Source organism: Ceratotherium simum, chromosome 27 (genome assembly GCF_057802395.1).
Source record: "Ceratotherium simum simum isolate JZ-2026a chromosome 27, ASM5780239v1, whole genome shotgun sequence".
Classification (NCBI taxonomy): Eukaryota; Metazoa; Chordata; class Mammalia; order Perissodactyla; family Rhinocerotidae; genus Ceratotherium; species Ceratotherium simum.
Window position 1 is genome coordinate 29,297,953 of NC_141926.1, and position 21,919 is coordinate 29,319,871.

The 21,919-nt window shown below is 38.9% G+C and overlaps 1 protein-coding gene and 1 pseudogene across 1 annotated transcript in view; one reads left to right on the plus strand and one right to left on the minus strand.

The window, feature by feature from the left end:
- The window catches only part of LOC101398824 (RNA-binding motif protein, X-linked 2-like), a 38,039-nt gene extending 25,270 nt beyond the window's left edge, over positions 1 to 12,769 (plus strand). Inside the window, 1 exon segment of the mRNA XM_087417849.1 lies at positions 12,709 to 12,769. Coding sequence (XP_087273975.1) covers positions 12,709 to 12,723 — 15 coding nt within the window. The 3' untranslated portion in view covers positions 12,724 to 12,769.
- LOC101395113 (glyceraldehyde-3-phosphate dehydrogenase-like) lies at positions 4,189 to 5,442 on the minus strand (annotated as a pseudogene).
- Positions 12,770 to 21,919: the final 9,150 nt, after the last annotated feature.

The window sequence follows — 21,919 nt, forward strand, 5'->3', positions numbered from 1 at the left end:
CTTAATCTAAAGTGATTTAAAACCTTTACTACTTCTTGATGTTGGAGGCAATAAGAATTTACCAGATATAGCAGAACATACTAGAGATCACAGAAGGACCAAGATCTAGTAACTTGTTCTAACATCTAGGGCACTCTTAGTATTTTTTTTTTTATTGATGTCATAATAGTTTATAACATTGTGAAATTTCAGTTGTATATTATTATTTGTCAGTTACCATATATACGTGCAGGGCAGTCTTAGTTTTGTAGATTGATTCCAAAGGCAAATATTTAGCATCTTGCTTACTTAGATCATTTAAGATAAACCTTAGAATGCATAGGATGTTCTAGTACTCTGTGAAAAATTTGGTAACTGTGTAATTTTCTCCATTCTTGGTAACTATGTAATTTTCTCCATTCTTGGTTATCATCATGATCTACTTCTTTTTCCCTTTAGTCAAGTTTAGTAAAAATGGAAAAATAAAAAGTATGTCTGAGTCTATTTCAAGAATTAGAGCGAAGTTGAGAAGTCTATGTCCTACTTTCCAGAATGGTTTGGGGTCATGGGTATTGGTGGTAACAAGAAGATCCCAGGTTAGAGGCAGGGAGTGGCTGCTCAAGATAATAATGTCAAAGGGCAAATATTAAGGACATGTGAGGAAAGAGTAGGAGTTTTTTGGGAATTGAACTGAGAAGAGGGAATTAGATGATCACATAGATTGGAGAAAGGCCTCCAGGTTTGTTCTTTTTTCCCTTCAAATTTTATTGAAGTATAATTTACCTATAATACAATGCACCCATTTTAAAGTATACAGTACAATGAGTTTTAACAAATGTATAACTTATATGTACCATCAAAATCAAGACATAGAATACTTCCTTCACCCCCTAAAAAGTACCCATATATTCATTCCATTGAGTTCTTCTTACTTCTGGCTCAGGCATCCAATGACTTATTTCTCACAGTAAAATAGCTTTGCCTTGTGTAGAATTTCATATAAGTGGAATTATAATGTATGCAGTCTTTTGTGTTTATTTTTTGCTCAGCATATTTTTGAGATTCAGCTATGTTGTTGCTGCATCCATAGTTTATTCTTTTTTTTTTTTTTTTTTTGCTGCAGACTTATATTCCATTGTATGGATATACCACCATCTGTTTATTTACCTGTGGTTAGACATTTTGTTGTTTTCAGTTTTTGGAAACTGTGAGAATAAAGCTGCTTGTGAACATTCACGAACAAGTTTTTGTGGACATATGTTTTCATTTCTTTTAGATAAATACCTAAGAGTGGAATTTCTGGGTCACGTGATAGGTATATCTTTAACTTTTTAAGAAACTCTCAAACTGTTTTCCAAAGTATTTGTACCATTTTCTGTTCCTGCCAGCAGTGTAGAATTCCAGTTGCTCTGCATCCTCCTCATCACTTGGTATTGTCTTTTTAATTTAGCCATTCTAGTTAGCCTGTGTCGTCTGATTTAATATTGAACATCATTTCATGTAATTATTGGCCATTTGTATATCTTCTTTTATAAAGTGTGTTTTCAAACCTTTCGGGCATTTTAAATTGTGCGTGTATGTATGTGTTCTTATTTTTAAGTTTAAGAACTCTTTATATATTCTACATATAAGTCTTTTGTCAGCTATATGTATTACCTAATCTTGTCCTTTCATTTCTTAGCAGCTTTTATTGAAGAGCAGAAGTCTTTATTTTTTATGAAGTCAATATATCCACATATATCAACATTTTATTGTAGTTCATGCTTTTGTCCTGTCAAGAAATCTTTACCTTCTCCAAGCTTCAAAGAGTTATGCCTGTTTTTTTCCCCCAGAAATTTTACAGTTAGAATGATAAGCCATTTTGAGTTATTATTTGTGAATGGTGTCAGGTGATAGTTGAATTTCAATTGTTTCCATGTGGATATTTAGTTGTTCCAGCACCATTTGTTGAAAAGACTTTCTATCCCCCATTTAATTACCTTGTCATCTATATTGAAAATCAACTAACTATGTATGTAAGAGTCTATATCTGAGTTTTACATTCTGTTCCATTGATATATAGATCTCTTTTTACTCTGGTATTATGATTTTTTTGGTTACTGTAGATTTAGTCTTCTAACTTCTGACTTTGTTTTCCAAAATTGTTTGGGCATTCTAATTTCTCTCCATTTCTATAAAACTTTTCAGGGGCCAGCCCCGTGGCTTGTTTCTGTAATCAAATTCATCATCATATCAGGAAATGAGTTTGACGAAGTGATCACTGAGGGAAATACCAACCCAAGCACCAAAAGTAGAAGAGTAGATATCATTGTTAAAGTCACAGGAGACATCCTGGTTCTCAGTGTAGCCTAGAATGCCCTTGAGAGGGCCCTCTGACATCAGCTTCACCACCTTCTTGATGTCACCACACTTGGCAGCCTTCTCCAGACGGTAGGTCAGATCCATAACCAATGCATTTACTTTCATTGATTTTCTCTATTGTTGGTCCATTTTCAGTGTTGCTGATTTTCACTCTTAGCTTTGTGTTTTTCTGCTTTCTACCTCTTTGGGTCTAATTTTCTCTTCTTTACTAACTGCTTAGGACAGAAGCTCTGATCATGGATATCAGATCTTCCTTCGTTTCTTACATAAGTATTTAAAGCTATAGATTGATTCCCCTCTAAGCACTGCTTTAGCTGCAGCTAAGGGTTTGATAAGTTATGCTTTCATTTTTTCAGTTCAAAATATTTTCTAAATTCCTTTGTGACCTCTTCTTTGACCTGCGGCTCATTTAAAAGTGTTTGTTTAATTTCTTCATATTGGGGGACTTTCTGGATATCTTTTTGTTGTTGATGTCTTATTTAAATCTATTGTAGTCAGAAAACATATTTGGATTTATTTTAATATTTTAAAATTTGAACAGCGTGAGTGTACTTAATGCCACTGAATTGTACACTCAAAAATTGTTAAAATGGTAAATTTTATGTTATGTATATTTACAACAAAAATGTTAGCTATTATTACTAAGTACAATAAATTTTGAAATTTATTAAAATTTCAATTATGTCTATTAAGACAATTATTGAGACTTACTTTATGTCTTAGGTCTACTTGGTCTATGGTAACTTTTTCAGTGCCAATGTATATTCAGTGTTGTTGGCTAGAGAGTTTGATAACTTGGTTAGGTCCAGTTCATTGAGAATGTTGTTCAAGTCTTCTGTATCTTTACTGATCTTCTGCCTAGTTGTTCTATGAATTACTGAGAGAGAAATTTTGAAATCAACTGTAATTACAGATTTTTCTGTTTCTCTTTTCAATTCTATTAATTTTGGCTTGGTATTTTTTTGGAGCTCTGTTCTTGGGTGCATGTCCATTTAAAGTTGTTATGTATTGTTCATGATTGGTCCCTTTTTCATCACGAAAGGTCCCTTTTTCTCCCTAATGATATTCCTTGCTCTGAAATCTACTTTGTCTGATATTAAAATAGTTACTACAACTCTCTTATACTTAGTGATTGCATAATATCTTTTTCTCATCTTTTTATTTGAGGGTATCTGTGTTTTACATATAAAATGTGATTCTTGTTTTTTTTTTTCCAAGTCCAATCTGTCCACTTACCTTTGTTGTAACTATCAATGTGATTGGGTTAAATCTATGATCTTGTTCTATGTTTTCTGTTTGGTTCAGGGTTTTGTTTTGTTATTTTTGTTTTTTCTTCTTTTTCTGTTATCTTTTTGGTTCAGTATTTCTGAATATCATTTTATCTCCTCAATTTATTGTCTATACCTCTTATTTTTTTAGTGATTGCTCTGTGTCTAGGGTTTATATATGCATATTTAAGTTATCACAGTTTACTTTCAAATAGTATTATGTCTCTTCTCTACTCTGTGACAGTATACTGTGATTCCTCCCTCCTGTTCTTTGTGCTGTTTGTGTCATACATTTACAAACCCCACCATACATTTATAAATCCAAGCATGTTGTTTTTATTTTTGCTTTAAACAGTCAAGCATCATTTTTGTGGAGTACAGTATACTATGTTGATGGTATGCGACAATCTAGTGCTCTCTAAGCCGCTCCTCTTCTTTAGGGAGTCTGGAATGGAAACTGTGATGAGGATGGGAGGTTCTCAGTGTGTTAGGAGATTGAGTTGGGGCAAGGACTCCCCAGCAGCTGGAGACCTCTCTCTTCCTCTCTTGCTATTGCTGAGACTGGTAGTCCAGGGGACTCTTACTCCTTGGAGGCCATGTGGACCATAAGGTACCCACCACCTTGTTTCTGTAATCAAATTCATCATCATATCAGGAAATGAGTTTGACGAAGTGATCACTGAGGGAAATACCAACCCAAGCACCAAAAGTAGAAGAGTAGATGTCATTGTTAAAGTCACAGGAGACATCCTGGTTCTCAGTGTAGCCTAGAATGCCCTTGAGAGGGCCCTCTGACATCAGCTTCACCACCTTCTTGATGTCACCACACTTGGCAGCCTTCTCCAGACGGTAGGTCAGATCCATAACCAATGCATTGGGTGTGGAGACACACAAAGCCATGCCAGTAAACTTCTCATTCAATTCAGGGATGACCTTGCCCACAACCTTGGCAGCTCTAGTAGATGCAGGGATGATGTTCTGGATAGCCACACACTGTCATGTCAGTTTCCTAGATCCACAGTCTGAGTGTCAGTGACAACACAGACTGTGGTCCCTCCCCAATACCAAAGTTATCCTGGATGACTTTTGTCCAGGAGGCAAAACAGTTAGTGGTGCAGGAGGCATTGCTGACAATCTCGAGAAAGTTGTCATACTTCTCATGGTTCAGGAAGTCTGGGATGGAAACTGTGTTGAGGATGGGAGCATCACAAATATGCAGGCATCAGTAGAAGGGGCAGAGATGATTACCCTTTTGGCGCCACCCTTCAGATGAGCTAAAGGCCCAATGGATTCTACTACATATTCAGCACCAGCATCATCCCATTTGATGTAGGCAGCATCTTGCTTCTAGAAGATAGAGATGACCTTCCCATTGTTGACAAGCTACTCATTCTCAGCCTTGACTGTGCCACCGAAGTTGCCATGTGTGAAATCATGCTGGAACATGTAGACCATGTAGTTTATACAGTGAAAGAGTCATTGATGATGACAATCTCCTCTTTGTTGGAGTTAAAAATAGCCCCGGCCGGGCGGCCCGGTGGCGCAGTGGTTAAGTGCGCACACTCTGCTTCGGGGGCCCGGGGTTCGCAGGTTCGGATCCTGGGTGTGCACTGATGCCTCGCTTGTCAAGCCATACTGTGGCGGCGTCTCGTATAATGTAGAGGAAGATGGGCACGGATGTTAGCCCAGGGCCAATCTTCCTCAGCAAAAAGAGGAGGATTGGCATGGGATGTTAGCTCAGGGCTGGTCTTCCTCACAAAAAAACAAAATGAAAACCAGCCCTGACATCCAGGCACCCAATATGGACAAATCTATCCACTCTGACCTTAACCATCATGTCTCAGGGATGTGGCTGGCACTGCAAGACAACATGTGGCTTTCTGTGGAACAGGGAGGAGCAGAGGGCCAATTATCTGTTAAGTAACTTAAAAATGAGGACAATATTCTTTTATATTTACTCATATTTACCATTTTTGGTGCTGTTCATTCCTTTATGTAGATTCGAGTCTCCATCTGGTATAATTTTCCTGTGGCCAAAAAATTTCCTTTAACATTTCTTTTAGTGAAGACCTGCTGGTGGAAAATTTTTGCAGCACATGTTTATCCGGAATCTTTATTTCACTTTTTTGAGGGATATATATGCTGTGGCCCCAGGGTTTTAACCAGCAGAGGGCGCTGTGCCTCTCCACATTTTGGGATGAGGATAAATCCTGAGGCACTTCCAGCAGATCTCCAGCCTCTCAATTAAGCTGGAGTCCTTGTCATGGCACTGAATTTGCAGAGGCTGTTGTGTCAGTTCAAGGCTTGACAAGAGAAGAGAACAAACAGCTGCTCTCCAGAGATTGCTAGATAAGTAAAAATATTACTAGGAAGTGGTAATAGTTACTTGAAATAGGTCAACAGGAATTTGTAGTGTCATTCAAATATTGAAATTTTTTTTTCCTAGCAAGAAGTTTATTAGTGTGAGTTATAGCTTAATTTTCATTCATGGGAAAGAATAGGTCTAGGTTTGCTTTTCATGTAGGTGTCTTTGTCCTCTCCAAGGGAATGCTTGCTGTTCATGTTTTTCCTCTTGAAAATTCCCATTCCTTTTTAATGTTGTCTCAGAAGTAGGTAGTCATAGTCATTATGTTAATGATTTTGACCTGAGTACCAGAGTAGTTTGTCACTTGTCTGAAGATTATAGTCTTATTATTAATTTCATTTTAGATATATGAATGCAATGCTTTATTTATAGAGAATCTTATAATTCAGTATGAAATAGAAAGAGGTTTCCCACCTCCAAAAGTCCATGAAATGTTTCACATGCAGAAGCACCCAAACTTTGTAATGACAGTTTGATGGCCAGAGCTTATGTTATATAGCAGTACAATTAGTGAGTTACCTCTTGCCAATATATTTTTTCATTATGTATGGGAACTCATGAATGATAGTGCCACTTTTCTTTATTCTATGATAGGAGTTTTGCCTATTATATCCTGAAGCTAATCACCATCGAAGAGGCAGTTGGAAAGACCTTGATAGACCTGGCTCCATTACTTGTGTGACTTTTAGCAAGATATTGAATCTTCAAACCTCAGTTCCCTTTTCTGACATTGGGATAACCATAGTATGTAGCTCATAGGGTTATTGTGAGTTTAATGAGATAATGCATGTAAACCACTCAGTGCAGTGTCTGCCACATTGATGCAATAAATGTCAAGGATTATGTTAATTAGCTTTTATGTTCAGTGAAGGAAATACATGAAATTAAAAAAAACTGAATCATTTCCATTATATAGGTACTTCAGGAAGCATGAAGAGAGTGAAAGAGAGATAACCAGTTAAACGGATAAATGGGAATGGTTTTCAAATTTAATGGAATTTCCTAGTAACTCTGATATAAACAGAGGGCGTATGGTTTCTTGAGCAGCATTCTGCTGTAAACCAGTACGAATGGTACAATGCAACAGAAAGGCCACTGGGCTTTATATCAGTAGACTTCGCTTTCTCATGGGTCTGTCACTTCCTATTACCTAATGTTTGCAAATATACCTAGTATCCTCTCTGGCCATACATGAGCGAGAAACCTCTTCTGGAGCCCCTTCACAAAAGTGACAAAGTTTCTGATGCCCTGTCTGGAAGGATCATTGGTAGCCATGCATAAATGAGGCTACACTCCTGAAGTAAGTAACTGGTTGCCACCTGCTATGTGCTGAATTGTGTCCACCACCTCCCCCTGCTGCCTGAATTCATATGTTGAAGTCCTAACCCCCAGTACCACAGATTGTGACTGTATTTGGAGGTGGGGTCTTTAAAGAAGTAATTAAGGTTAAATGAGGTCATTGGGGTGAGCCCTAATCCAATATGACTGATGTCCTTATAAGAAGAGGAATTAGGACATAGACACACACAGAGGGAAGACCATGTGAAGACACCAGAAGAAGATGGCCATCTACAAGCCAAGGAGCAGGGCCTTCAGAAGATACCAGGCCTGCCGACATCTTAATCTTGGACTTTTAGCCTTCAGAACTGTGAGGAAGTTAATTCCTATTGTTTAAGCCGCTTAGTCTGTGGTACTTTGTTATAGCAGCCCTAGCAAACTGATATACCGCCTGTCACCTTTGCTTCAGATCTCCTTGTTAGCCTGACTTCTTCAAGAGCTTGAGGACTCCACTATGTGGGTAGTGTCATAAACTTATGGGGAACGCCCTTCATGCTTCCCTTAAATAAAAAGAATTAAATGTCTGCAAAGTGAAAAATGGCTGAACTGAACTCACATTTGAAGACTCTTTTCTTTTATGTGCTGAGATTTGACAATATGTCACAGATTAAAGTCCACCAAGATGTGGCAATGGGGCTACCTTGTGGCTGTTCTCTGAACCCTGTGAGCTAAGTTTCCTTTACATAGAAAGATTCCTCTGAGGGAGGAGAACAAAGAAAAGAGACAGGCACCTCTTTCTAGTTTCCAGAGGTTGATATATGAATATTAGATGCTGCTGTCTAGCCTACAAGGAGAGTGAGTGTGCCCTCAAGACAAATGTACTGAAGGAGTGATTGCCTTTAAGAATCCAAAGGGATAGTCCAGATATTCTGAATATTACAAAAGCTTACTTGTGAAGACCTCATGTTCTGAATGTTAAATTGCCAGTTGGTTCTGTTGCTGTCAAAAGCAGCAGGTTCCTTGCAAAGTGTGGGATGGCTGAAACAGCATTTTAAGTTAACACCCAGTATTTGTTTGCTATTGCCGCCATAACAAATTACCACAAATTTAGCAGCTTAAAACAAGACCCATTCATTATATCACAGTCCATGAAGTCAGAATCTGGGCACAGCGTGGCTCAACTAGGTCCTCTCAGCTCAACAGCTTACGAAGGCTGAAATCAAGGTGTCAGCTGGCATGAGCTCTTACCTGAAGGGTCTGTGGAAAAGTCTGCTTCCAAGCTCTCTGGTGGTTTTCAGAGTCCAGTTTCTTGCAGTTGTAGGGCTGAGGTCCCCATTTCCTTTCCCCTTTCCATTTCCACATAGCCCCCTTCATTTTCAAGCCAACAGTAGCAAGTCATTTCTTCTCCTGCTTTGACTCTGGACGTCCCTTTCTGCTACCACCTGGAGAGAGATCTCTGATTTTAAGGGCCCGTGTGATTAGATTAGGCCCATCTGGATAATCTCTCTGTTTTAAAGTCAGTTGATTAGCAAACTTAATTACATCTTCAGAGTTTCTTTAGCCATATAATCTAATATATTCCAGACTCAATTCAATTTTTTGATACTGATGTACAACTCCATGGTTATCTCTGGGCTACTTGCATAGCATCTGTTATTTTGGCCTTGGTCATGAAATGAGATTCTTTAAAGACATCTGAATTTGAACACAGGGAAAGATAACACACTAATCCTGCCTAGAAAAACCTCCTTTATGTCAGTGGTTCTCAAACTTTAGGATGCATCAGAATCACCTAGAGAGTTTAGTAAAACACAGATTGCTGGGTAGCACTCCTGAGTTTCTGATTCAGTATCTTTGAGGAGCCTTGATAATTTGAATTTTCAACAAGTTCCTAGTGATATTATTACTGCTGGTCCAGGGTCCATGCTTTGGAGACCACTGCTTTAGGTTGTTTTATTTCTATTTTTTCTACTTATGAAAAAGTACAAATTGGCTGCTTCATATCTTCGAGGATACCTGTAATGTACATGTTACTATAATTATTTTATACTTACCTCATCAAATGTGCACAGAGTAGAAATTTAAGAAAAAAATGTGACGTGGAAAGAAGGGAGCCTGGTCATTAATGATATTTAGGACATTTGCTTATATGTATCATGCAATGATGAATTTGTTTTTAATCCCTCATTTATTTTCTTGCTTTATCTAAATATGGCTCTATAAATATTAAGCATAAGACAGTAAAAGGGTCTGGTAAAAGGGAGAGCCAAAGAAGAAAGTGAATTGTTAACATTCAGATGTTTCCATTGGAAGTAAAGTGTCTAGGGAAATTTTTTGAATCCTGATTTAAATCTCATTCTTCATCTCCTGAACTGAATACTCTAAGGAAATATTTGCTAAAACTTTCTCCCGAAGCATAGTAAAGTACTTTTGTAAGTGGTATAATTGTCCATATTGGATAGGGTCATGTCTATTGTGAAACGTATGTTATCTCCTTTTCGTGGGGGAGGATTTACCATAAGATGTTTCATGGTGAAAGTGGGGAATTTTTCAGCAAATTAGGATATTGTTTCTTGCAGATGACAGTTATTTCTTCTACATTACAAAATTCCTATTAAAGGTAATTATCACTAATTTTAATGAAGATAACATTGATGAAGTGGTTACCATAACAGTGGTAACAGTTAATATATAGTATATATTACTATGTAACAGCTAAGGCCAAAACTCAAGTCTATAAATGGAGACATTTCAAAACCGTTCTCTTTCCAATTTGGCGAAGGTGAGGAATGTGGCCAGGCTATATACAGGATACACTAGACGTGGGCTTTGGGGGACAGAGAGGATAGAAGCAAATGAAAGTTTCAGGGGAGAAGGGAAGAATTCTGATCAAAGAAGCGGGAAAAGATGATAAAGTCAGCAAAAAGTCATTTCCCTTTTCCCAATGATGTCACAGTGGGTTTCTCGTTCTCTTCTCTGACCTGTTTTCTTCAGTATAGCTCCAGCCAGTCTGCTAGCTTCTTAGAACCCAGGTGGGAAAAGCAGGAAAATGTATTCCTCGACACTGCCAATATTCTACATGGAGTCCTTTGAAGTCCCGGAAATCTGCCTCTCAAATAAGTTCCCCCTGAGCATGCCTGCTTAGAAGGAGAGAGAACCAAAGGCCCTGGGAGAGGGCAGATGGGTCTTACACATTGAGATTGTTAAGGAATTTGTAGTGTCTACACCTAATTTTAATATTTAATTTTTTTTTTTTTTTTTTGTGAGGAGGACTAAACCTGAGCTAACATCTGATGCCAATCCTCCCCTTTTTTCTTGAGGAAGATGGGCCCTGAGCTAACAACCGTGGCCATCTTCCTCCACTTTATATGGGATGCCGCCACAGCATGGCTTAACAAGCGATGCGTGGGGTGCGCGCTGGGGATCCGAACCTGCGAACCCCAGGCCACCGCAGCAGAGCACGCACGCTTAACAGCTTGTGCCACCAGGCCAGCCCCTAATTTTTTATATATGTATTTTGAGTTTTAATAAACTGAAAATGATTTATGACATGAGTTTATGGCAAGAATAGACCTAGGAGCAATGCCAAAAGTTAATATGCAGCTCAGCCGTGGGCAGAGGCTCTAGTTGCCTGGGGCGGTTCCTGACAGCATAGGCAGATGAGTCTGTTTCCTGTGTAGGGAAGATCATTTTTATGTAATGGCGGCAATGAATTGGAAGCAAATGAACAAAATTGCCAGTTGGTAAACCCTGGGTGTACCTCATATCCTAATGTTTCATGGATTCTGGAATAACAATCCCAAGAATGCTCCCTTATGTCAGCAAGTTTGTTGTTGTTTTTGGTCAAGGATGCTTCCTTGGGAGCTTAGAAGCTTCAAGCAACTCCAAAAGTCACAGGGGTCTTGTCACATAAGAAGCCAGAGGCAAAGGCCTATGAGGTGTTACTGTATATTTTCTTTCAAGTTACAAATTGCTACCGTGGATCCTGGAACCAGATAGCACTCATACACCATATTTTGAGATTTAAGTGGCTGATCCATCAATGGGAGTGAATTGACATGTGTAGAAACATCATTCAAATCAAAGTATAGCAGCGTCTGGGTCTGTGAGATGAAATAGAAGGGCCCAGAGTAGGTCCTTCAAGTCCTGCCTGATAGGTTTGGGATCCATTTGTTTGTTGTATGTGTAATGTGGCACACTTGATAGTTACACCAGATGCCCGTTCCAGTTTGAAGGTTGTTATGTATGGGGAGAAGGGAGGACTCTTCTTAGACTGACTTAGCTTCTAAGTGATGTGGTAAGAGAAAGGGAGAAGTGAACGGAGGAAACAAAATATGCTACGGCCTTGCGGAATATTCTGCACAGAAGAAGGACAGCAATGTCTTTTTCACCAGCTTCATGAAATATAACAACTGGCACTAAAGAGGCAGAAATACTGGTTTAAAATGTGTGTGATGTACCAGGTACTAGGCTAGATGTTTACATTTTATTCAATATCAATTTGGGTAAAATGAGGTTCAGAATGGCAGAAAGATTGTGAATAGATCATGAGTCTGGGTGTATCTGGCTCCAAGCCCACTCTACATACTGAGGTGCTGCCGAAATCTGATTGGAACAGCCACCAATGACCTGGATGACTTTTGCGAAAGTCAGTGTTCTCATATGTAAAACAACAGATCATCTCTAATGTTTACTCAAAAAAGTCTAAAAACATGACTACATTCCCAGGAAATTACAAGGATTTCACAAGCGCATTGGCAAAATCTCCTCCACCACTTTTCAGGCTGAGCAGTAATTTCCCCCAACTTTGTAAAAGCACTCATACGCATTTAACTTCAGTTTATGCAAAGTCCTTTGGGTGTAAATAAATGAGATGTTTTAACAAGGTAATTTCTTTTAGAAAATGGCATAACAAATAACAGAACAATTGGCACCAGGAATCACTTTCTTGGTTTTACTCATTCTAGATTGGCTAATTTATTTGCATTCCTCAAGAGGAGTAAAGAACATTGAGAGTGGCCCTAATTAAAGTCCTGTCACAAATGTCGTAGTAATTTAGACCTGCACTGAAGTCTCGACTCCTGTTGCAAGTTCTAACTGATCTGGCCCCTGTCCACCTCTCCAGTTCATCTCCTGCCTCTCCAATTAAGCCACATTGGCCCTCCTGCTATTCTTTGAACACTCCAGGCTCCACTGCCCCAGGACCTTCCTATTCTGTTTGCCTAGAATGCCCTTCCCATAGATACTTTCATGCTTATTCCCTCTCTTTATTCAGATCTAGACACAGAGGACACCTCATCATAGTGGAGTTGTTTTACCATACCAGCTAAAAGACTGTTCCATGTGCCCCCACTGGCCCTCTCTAGCCTTTGGCTCTGTTTTGTCTTTCTTCATAGCACTTACTCTATACAATATTGCATTTAATTTTTTTTGTTTTTTCCTCTTCTTCCCCCACAGAACTCCAGACCGTAAGCTCCAAGAGGGCAAGGAACATGCTTATTTTGTTTGATCAGTATAATCCAGCCCCAGGACAACCCTGGCCAAGTTAGTGCCCAATAAAGGCCATATTTGCCAAATGAATCAGTTGAATTGTGGTTGTAAGTAACTTTTGTTTAATAGTATGTGATCTGAATGAAGCTTCTTATGGAAATTAAAAGCCAAGCAAAATTGCTTTTCAGATTAATTCTTTTCTCTATCTTTTCCTTAAGTAGCTGATTGAAAATTCCTGGGATAGGGCAAGACGCAGAAGCTGGCATCAATTTAATTTAAGAGGAGCCATTTTAAATAGCAGAGTCATTTTGACACAGTGTCAATGAGGGAGAACTGACGTTCTCCTGGGGCTCCTCTCCTGGCTGTGCTGCTGCTGCCTTGCAGATGTGGCGGGAGCATGTTCTGCTGCACCCAGGCTGCTGCGACAGCAGGTGGGGCCACTTGTCTGGGCAACCAGGGCATCTTCTGGGGGAAAGTCAGCCACACAGTACCATTAATGTGACAACATGGAGGAGCCCTTTCCTCTACAGCAGGTCTTCGGGAGGAGAAATGTGTGAGGATATGGGAGTCAGGAATTGGGATAAAACCTTCTTTCTAGGATGCCAGTATATAGAGTAACTAAATTATGAGTGATAAAGAGATTGAGAGGACAAAGGCAAGGGAGAGGCAGGATAATGTATGCTCCTTCCCACTGCTTACTTATCTGTCCTGTCATGTTCACGTAGTCGTGGAGAGAGGGGCTCCTGGGATGCTTCAGTGAGCCTCAGACGTACTCCTGACATATGGATTTATTCTCCCAATTTTGATAGTATACTGTAAAAAAAAGTTTACTTATATTAAGGACATTTTATTGCAAAATGGAGCATTTAACCCATGTTATTGAATGCCTACTATATGACAGTCTTTGCACTAGGAACTGAGGCCACAAAGTGTAATAAAACATGATTCCTCTCGACAAGGTGAGGGCATGTCAACAATGTTATAAATACCATGAAAGAGATATGAACAAGATGTCATGGGCTCCCCAAAGAGAGTGTGTCAATAATTGGGGGAATTAGAGAAGGCTTCAGTTAGAAGGTGATAGTTGAATTTGAAAGATGAGTGAGAGTTTTTCAGGCAGAAATGTCAGAGAAAGGGCATGCCATGCAGAGAGAGCAGCATGTATCAAAGCAAAGAATTGGATTTTGGTAATGGCAAGAATTTTGGTTTGGCTGGAGCATGGGGCGTGTGTGTGTGTGTGTGTGTCCCCTTGAGTGGGTATATCTGTCAAGGTTTGTCCAGGAAAACCTTAGCTGCTGTCTATATTGCAAGTTCAAAATGTTTAATGCAGGGAATTAGGAGCTTATACTCATTGGAAGGCCTTGGGGAGTTAAAGACGATCTTAGTACAGAATATCTATGGGATGATTCTCAAGAGCCCACTCAGAAGGTGCTTCAAATCTCATGACCACCCAAGCATTTGCTTGCAATATCTAAGGCATAATGCCATCTTTTTCTCTTTGCCCTCCAAATCTTGTGTGATGCCTCTTAATGGTTGATTTTAACTCAAAACCACACGGGGAAGGATTTTCCCAGCATCCTCTTTGTTCTTAGCTTCTTTAGACCTTAGTGAGGCTAAAGTGATGCTGAATTGATGGGAGACAAGCAAGTTCAGTAAGAGACAAGTAAGGTTGCCTGGAGTTCTATTGTAAAGCTTTCGTGATATAATATGTGCTTGTACTTTATCTTAGAATCATTGGGGAAATTGTTGAATGTCTCAGTGCAGGGAATGAAATGATTAACTGAGTTTTAGAAAGATTAATGTTACTTTTATTACAAGAAAACTAACTTTATAAATTTAAAGAGGAAAAAATTAGGAATGAAAGAGAGAAAAGAAATATATGACATTCTTGTAATTATGTGAAGTTTGGATTAAAGGAAAAAAGATAGAAGGCAGAGAGGCCAGTTGCTTCCCAAGCTCTTCTTTCCCTTAACAGCCAAGTTTTGGTTCTGTGAATATAAAATTAGCACTTATGCACCACCATTGTGCTTCCAGAGAAAGAAGCACCCTGATAGTCTCCACTTTCATACTTCTCAATCCTTATTCAACTGACTAGAAACAAAAGTTTGTCTCTGCAAAGGTTACCGATGACTTCTGTGGCAGAGAATGCTAGCTATCTACTAAAAATTTGCATTACCCTTGCATAGTGTAGAGGTTGCTGTGAAGTGGCTACTCAGTCATGGACTATCGTTCTCAACCACTTTGCATCTACCATGCATCTACAGTGAAGTGCCATGTACTTCACTGAAAGTGAAGTATACCACTTCCAGAACCGGTGTGTAAAAACCTTCCACATCATCCAGTGAACTCTTTTCCCATCTAATGGCTGGATGAAACCCTGGTGGATGATCCTTTGGAAGCTGCATAATAAAAAAGGTAGAGTCTCCATGAACTTAGGTCCCAGAACCACATTCACCCCCACACCACATTGCCATCACTGCCACCAGCTGGACCTATGTGAGCAAGAAAAATACTTTTATTTCATTAGACCACTGAAATGCCAGAGCTTTTCTGTTACCGTAGCTAGTAGTACTTTTCTCTGTGCTACTCTGTAGCAATAAGTACCATGTCTTTAGCACATGAGGCCGGTGGGCATTCAAGTGAGGATGTCTTTTGGGTACTAGAAAATGTAGATAAGGAATTCAGGAGGCTTTGAATATACAGAATTTTGGAGTCATTAGCGCATAGGTAGGAGCTGAAACCATGGACGTGGGTAGGATGTTTCAGGGAAAATGGGTCGAATGAGAAAAGAAGACCAAAGTAAGAATCTTGGGGAGTTGAGCAGTAAGGGTGCAGGCAGAGAAAGAAGTGGCAGCAAAAAAGTGTGGTCAAGAGAATAAACTACATCCTGTCCTAGATTTCATGAGAATTGAAAGGAAGGAAGCCTATGTCAGAGGCTGAGGATAAATAACATTTCACTAGGGTACAAAAGTAAAATTGCTGTGCAGTGAAGAGTGAAAAAAGGTAGTGAAAGTAGAAACAGAAACTGCAGCTGATTCTAGAATTGTGGCAGTAAAGGAAGGAGACACATGCTTTCAAGGTCAGCAAAATGAGCAGATGCATTTTCAGTATGTGGATGGGTTAAACAGGTTTGTAAGCTGAAAGGGAAGAGCCACCGAGAGAGGATATATTGAAGATAAAAAAAAGAGGTGAACGTTAAAAAGCTTTGGAGGACACACAATAGAATGGAAAATCCATGAGGAGAGAGCCTTCGTCTGTCCTGTTTAACACTGCATCCCCAAGCTTAGAAAATCCTGGCACTAGAAGGTACTCAGTAAACATTTATTGAAGGTGCGCGGGAAGAGAGGAAGAAGGGAAGGGAGGGGAAGATGAAATCAAGAAAATAGATAAAGGTGTTATCTTTGGAAGAAAAGTAAGATATCCTCTGGGGAAAGCTGGGGACATACAGGGAAAGCTGGGGACATGCAGATAGTATAGGAGGTGGAGTTTGTGACTGATGGTTGCTGCTTTCTCTGTGAGGTAGGAGGCTAGGCCATCTGTTAAAAATGAGTGGGTGAGTCCAGCTAAGTGATTTCAGGAAGAATGGTAAAGGTTTGTAACAGCTACTGGCATAAATAAATATGTTTATTTACTTGAGATGAAAATACTGAACAATCATAACAGTCCACGAGTTGTGAGAATTAATTCATTCATTTGAGATTGTTTAAAGAAAGATTTACAGAACATAAACTACTGGACCACTGGATACAGTTAATATTTGATAAGATTGGAGTTTAAGCTTAAAACCTGAATATAAATTTGTTTGCAGATTATCCAGAGCAAAGTTGACTACCTATTTTGTATATTATACAATCTCAGGCACCGTGTCGTCTTTCTCCATGAACTTGAAGGTTCTATGTTAATATGTTAGTAGCTGTGGCATTGTACAATGAGGACTTCATCATTTGGGTAAAATTATGGAAAAAGAGATTGTCTTTAATTCTCTGATTCAGCAAACAAGTCTTAAATATGTCTTATTTGAAGTCTTAAGTATTTTATGAAGAAAACTTAAGTGAATAAATTCCTTGTGAATACTTAAATAAATTTTATGGACTGAGACTGGCTCTGAATATGTAGATTTCATGATGTTGAACATTATAAAGACTTCTATGGCACTAGAAAGCTGTTTGCTTAGTATTTTAATGTACTGTCAAGGTATGTACTTTTGATTAATTATCCTTTTCCAGACTGGTTCCATATAACCTTGGATATTCCTTCACTCATTCATTCAAGGAATTTTTATTAAACACTTGCAGAGCACTAGGGACATAGTAAAGACCAGAATGGCATGGTTTTCCTGATCTCATGGAGAAGAATAAATGAATATTTCCATTAGCCTTACCATGAGCTCTTCCCAAGTTTTACCCATGAACCACAGTTTCCTATCTCTTCACAATTTTATTAAGGGTCCATGGTGAATTGGGCTCACCATTTATTTGCTCATATCTCATTTTGCCATGATCGTGTGGGAAAGATAAAGATGTGAGCAAGTCACAATTTTATTTGGTTGAAAGAGTCTACTAATGTCAAAATCAGAGGTTTTACATTGTGTGAAAGGCTGTATGAGAGAAGTGGACAGTGGAACCCATGTTTGGTGGGCCAGTGGCAACATGATAAAACGTGAAGGAAACATATTTGACTTTTTAAGTACAGTGATCTACAGTGTACAGTCATGGGCTGTGTAATGATGGATCACATATACAGTGGTGGTTCCATAAGATTAGAACCATATGGCCTATGTGTGTAGTAGGCTATACCATCTAGGTTTCTGTAAGTATGCTCTATGATGTTCGCATAACAACAAAATGACATAATGACGCATTTCTTAGAACGTAGCCCCGTCGTTAAGCAACACGACTGTGCATATGTTTTTGGACTGCTGGCCATTAGGCTGGGGCCATTCAGAGGTAATGCAAAGGAACGTCATTGTCTGTGGAGTTCTCTTTGATTATCATTGTGGTATGATTTATATTGTCGTGGGTTCTTGGAGGACAGAAGCTCTTCCAGGAAGATAAAATACAAATCTTAGCTTTAATCACATACTTTTTTCCCTCTAATATGGAGTGGCTCTAGAATTTCATGTTTCAGATGGGAGTTGAAAGTTTTAATTTATAATTTTATATTCTTATTAGAGATCAGGGAGTTGAGATTGGGAAATCTTTATTTTTCAGTTAGTGTATGACAATCAATAATTCCTTTATTGTAAACAGCCATATTTACCAAGATAATTTAATTTTACAATGATTACTTTTTGTCATTGAACTGTGTATATAAATAAAAAGTAAATTGTAGATTAAAAGGTCCTTTTATATCTATAAGTAAAGTGAGGAAACCCTTTCTTTGGTAATGTGACAAATTGCTATTTTTTAATTGTGGTAAAAAACACATAACACGAGATTTACCCTCTTTACAAAATTTTAAGTGTACAGTGCAGTATGATTAAATATAAGCACAATGTTGTACAGTAGATCCCTAGAACTTTTCCATCTTGCATGACTGAAACTCTAAACCCATTGAAGAGCAATTCCCTACTTTCCCCTGCCACCAGTCCCTGGAAACCACTGTTTTACTTTCTGTTTTTGTGAGTTTGACTATTTTAGATAGTCATATAAGTGATACCACTTCATATAAGTGGAATCAGGTATTATTTGCACTCCTGTGAGTGGCTTATTTTACTTAACATAATATTCTGAAGATTCATCCATGTTGTTGCATGTGACAGGATTTCCATCTATTTTTATGGTTAAGCGGTATTCCACTGTATATGCATACCACATTTTCTTTATCCACTCATCTGTCAATGTGTATTTAGGTTATTTCCACCTCTTGGCTATTGTGAATAATGCTGCAATAAACATGGGAGTGCAGATATCTCTTCGAGATCCTGATTTCAGTTCTTTTGGATGAATATTCAGAAGTGAGATAACTGAATCATTTAGTAGCTCCATTTTCAATTTTTTGAGGAACCCCCAGGCTGTTTTCCGTAGCAGCTCACCATTTTAAATTTCCACCAATAACACATAAGGATCCAAATTTCTCTACTTCCTCATCAACACTGGTTATTTTGTACGTGTGTGTGTATGTGTGTGTGTGTTTATAATGGCCGCTATAGATGTGAGGTGATACCTCATTGTGGTTTTGATTTGCATTTCTGTGATTATTAGTGAGGTTGAGCACCTTTCATATACCTGTTGGTCATTTATATATCTTCTTTGGAGAAACATATATTCAAGTCCTTTGCTTATTTTTCAATCAGGTTATTTTTTTGCTATTGAGTTGTAGGAATTCCTTGTGTATTTTTGATATTAATCCCTTATAAAATATGTGGTTTGCGAATATATTCCCCCATTCTGTAGGTTGTCTTTTCACTCTGTTAACTGATTCTTTTGCTGTGCAGAAGCTTTTAAGCTTGATGTAGTCCCATTTGTTTGTTTTTGTTGTTGTTGCTCAGTCAGAAATACAGGCTTGCTGTCATTTCCATGATGTCATATCCAGGAAATCATTGCCAAAACCAATATCATGAAAACTTTCCCCTCTGTTTTCTTCTAGGAGTTTTATAGTTTCAAGTCTTACATTTAAGTCTTTAATCCATTTTGAGTTGATTTTTGTGTGTAGTGTGAGATAAAAATTCCTTTGGTCTATGTATCTATTTTTTTTTGCCAGTACTCTACTGTTTTTTTTTTTTTTTTTGTGAGGAGATCAGCCCTGTGCTAACATCCGCCAATCCTCCTCTTTTTTTGCTGAGGAAGACGGCCCTGGGCTAACATCTGTGCCCATCTTCCTCCACTTTATATGGGACGCCGCCACAGCATGGCTTGCCAAGCAGTGCGTCGGTGCGCGCCCGGGATCCGAACCAGCGAACCCCGGGCCGCCGCAGCGGAGCGCGCGCACTTAACCACTTGCGCCGCCGGGCCGGCCCCAGTACTCTACTGTTTTAATTACTATTGCTTTGTAGTATAGTTGGAAATTAGGAAGTGTGATGCCTCTGGCTTTCTTCTTCTTTTTGAGGATTTCTTTGACTATTCAAGGTCTTTTGTGGTTCCATGTAAATTTTAGGATTGTTTTTTCTATTTATGTGAAAAATGCCATTGGAATTTTAATAGGTATTGCACTGAATCTATAGATGTTTTTAGATAGTATAGACAGTTTAACAATATTAATTCTTTACATCCATAAATATGGGATATCGTTTCATTTGTTTGTGTTTTTTTTAATTTCTTTCATCAAAGTCTTGTAGTTTCCATTGTACAGATCTGTCACTTCCTTGGTTAAATTTATTCCTAGGTATTTTATTGTTTTTGATGCTATTATGAATGAGATAGTTTTCTTTATTTCTTTTTCAGATGTTTTGTTGTTAGTGTATGGAAATGCCACTCCTTTCTGTATATTGATTTTTTTTTTTTTTGGTGAGGAAATCAGCCCTGTGCTAGCATCTGCCAATCCTCCTCTTTTTTTGCCGAGGAAGATTGGCCCTGGGCTAACATCCGTGCCCATCTTCCTCCACTTTATATGGCACACTGCCACAGCATAGCTTGCCAAGCAGTGTGTTGGTGAGTGCCCGGGGTCCAAACCGGCAAACCCCAGGCCGCCGCAGTGGAGCGCGCGCACTTAACCACTTGCGCGCCCCTGTATGTTGATTTTACATCCTGCACTTTTACTGAATTTGTTGATTAGTTCCAACAGTTTTTTGGTTGAGTCTTTAGGATTTTCTATATATAAGATCATGTCATTTGCAAATAATGACAGTTTTACTTCTTTATTTCCAATTTGGATGCCTTTAGTTCGTTGTCTTGCATTATTGCTCTGGCTAGGACTTCCAGTACTGTGTTGAATAAGAGTGGTGAAAGTGATGACCGTTGTCTTGTTGCTCATTTTAGAGGAAAAGCTTTCAATTTTTCACCATCATGTATGATGTTTGCTCTGAGTTTGTGTGATGTCTGATGTGGGTTTGTCATATATGGCCTTTTTTGTGTTGAGGTATGTTCCTTATATACCCAATTTGTTGGGTGTAGTTATTTTTCATAGTTAGTCTTTTAATCTGTATACCAGAATTAAAACTAATTTACACACAGCATTGCAGTATTATAATATTCTCTGTTTGTCTATATATTTACCTTTGCCAGCAATCTTTATACTTTTGTATTGCTTTCATTTCAATTTGAAATCATTTCTTAGCAACACAGGTCTAGTAATGATGAACTTCCTCAGATTTTATTTGTCTGGAAATATCTTTGTCTCTCCCTCACTTCTGAAGCACAGCTTTACCAGGTATAGTATTCTAGGTTGGCAATTTTTTCTTTCAGCTGTTTGTATATATCATACCACTCCCTCCTGGCTTGCAAGGTTTCTGCTGAGAAACTCACTTATAGTCTTCTTTTGGTTCTGGTAGCAATTCCAATGTGGTGGTGGGGTATTCCACACAGCACCAGGTAATTTTCCAGACGCCAGCTATGTGTCCAAGAATTCACCTCAATTCTGACACTGTCTACCTAGAGATAGCATCAGATTCCACAGGTTAAGGGTTCAGTCCTGTAAGACTGTCCCCCACCCACTTCAGATGCCAGTTGCAAGCCCAAGTTATTACCTGTGCTTCTCACTGACCAGCTGTAGATTGGGCGTTCCAACCACCCGCTCCTTGGGTTTCACATACCAGTCACAAGTCCAGATTGTTATCTGTACTTCTGGCTGACTATAATTCAGAGGTTCCCACAACTTCCTCCTCAGGTTCAATTAATTTGCTACAGTGTCTCACAGAACTCAGAGAAACATTTTATTTACTGGATCACCAGTTTATTATAAAAGAATATAACTCTGCAACAGCCAGATGGAACAAATGCACAGAGCAAGGCAGGTACGGGGAAAGGTGCAGAGCTTCCATGCCCTCTCCAGGCATGCTCTTCTTCTCAAATCTCCACATGTTCACGAATCCAGAAGCTCTCCGAACCCTGTCCTTTTGTGTTTCTATGGAGGCTTCATTACACAGGCACAGTTGATTAACTCATTGGCCCAATTAGTGATTGATTCAACCTCCAGCCCCTCTCCCCTCCCCAGAGGTTGAGGGAGTGGGACTGAAAGTTCCAACCCTCTAATCACGTGGTTGTCTCCACTGGCAACCAGCCTCCCTTCTTAAGGGTCCAAA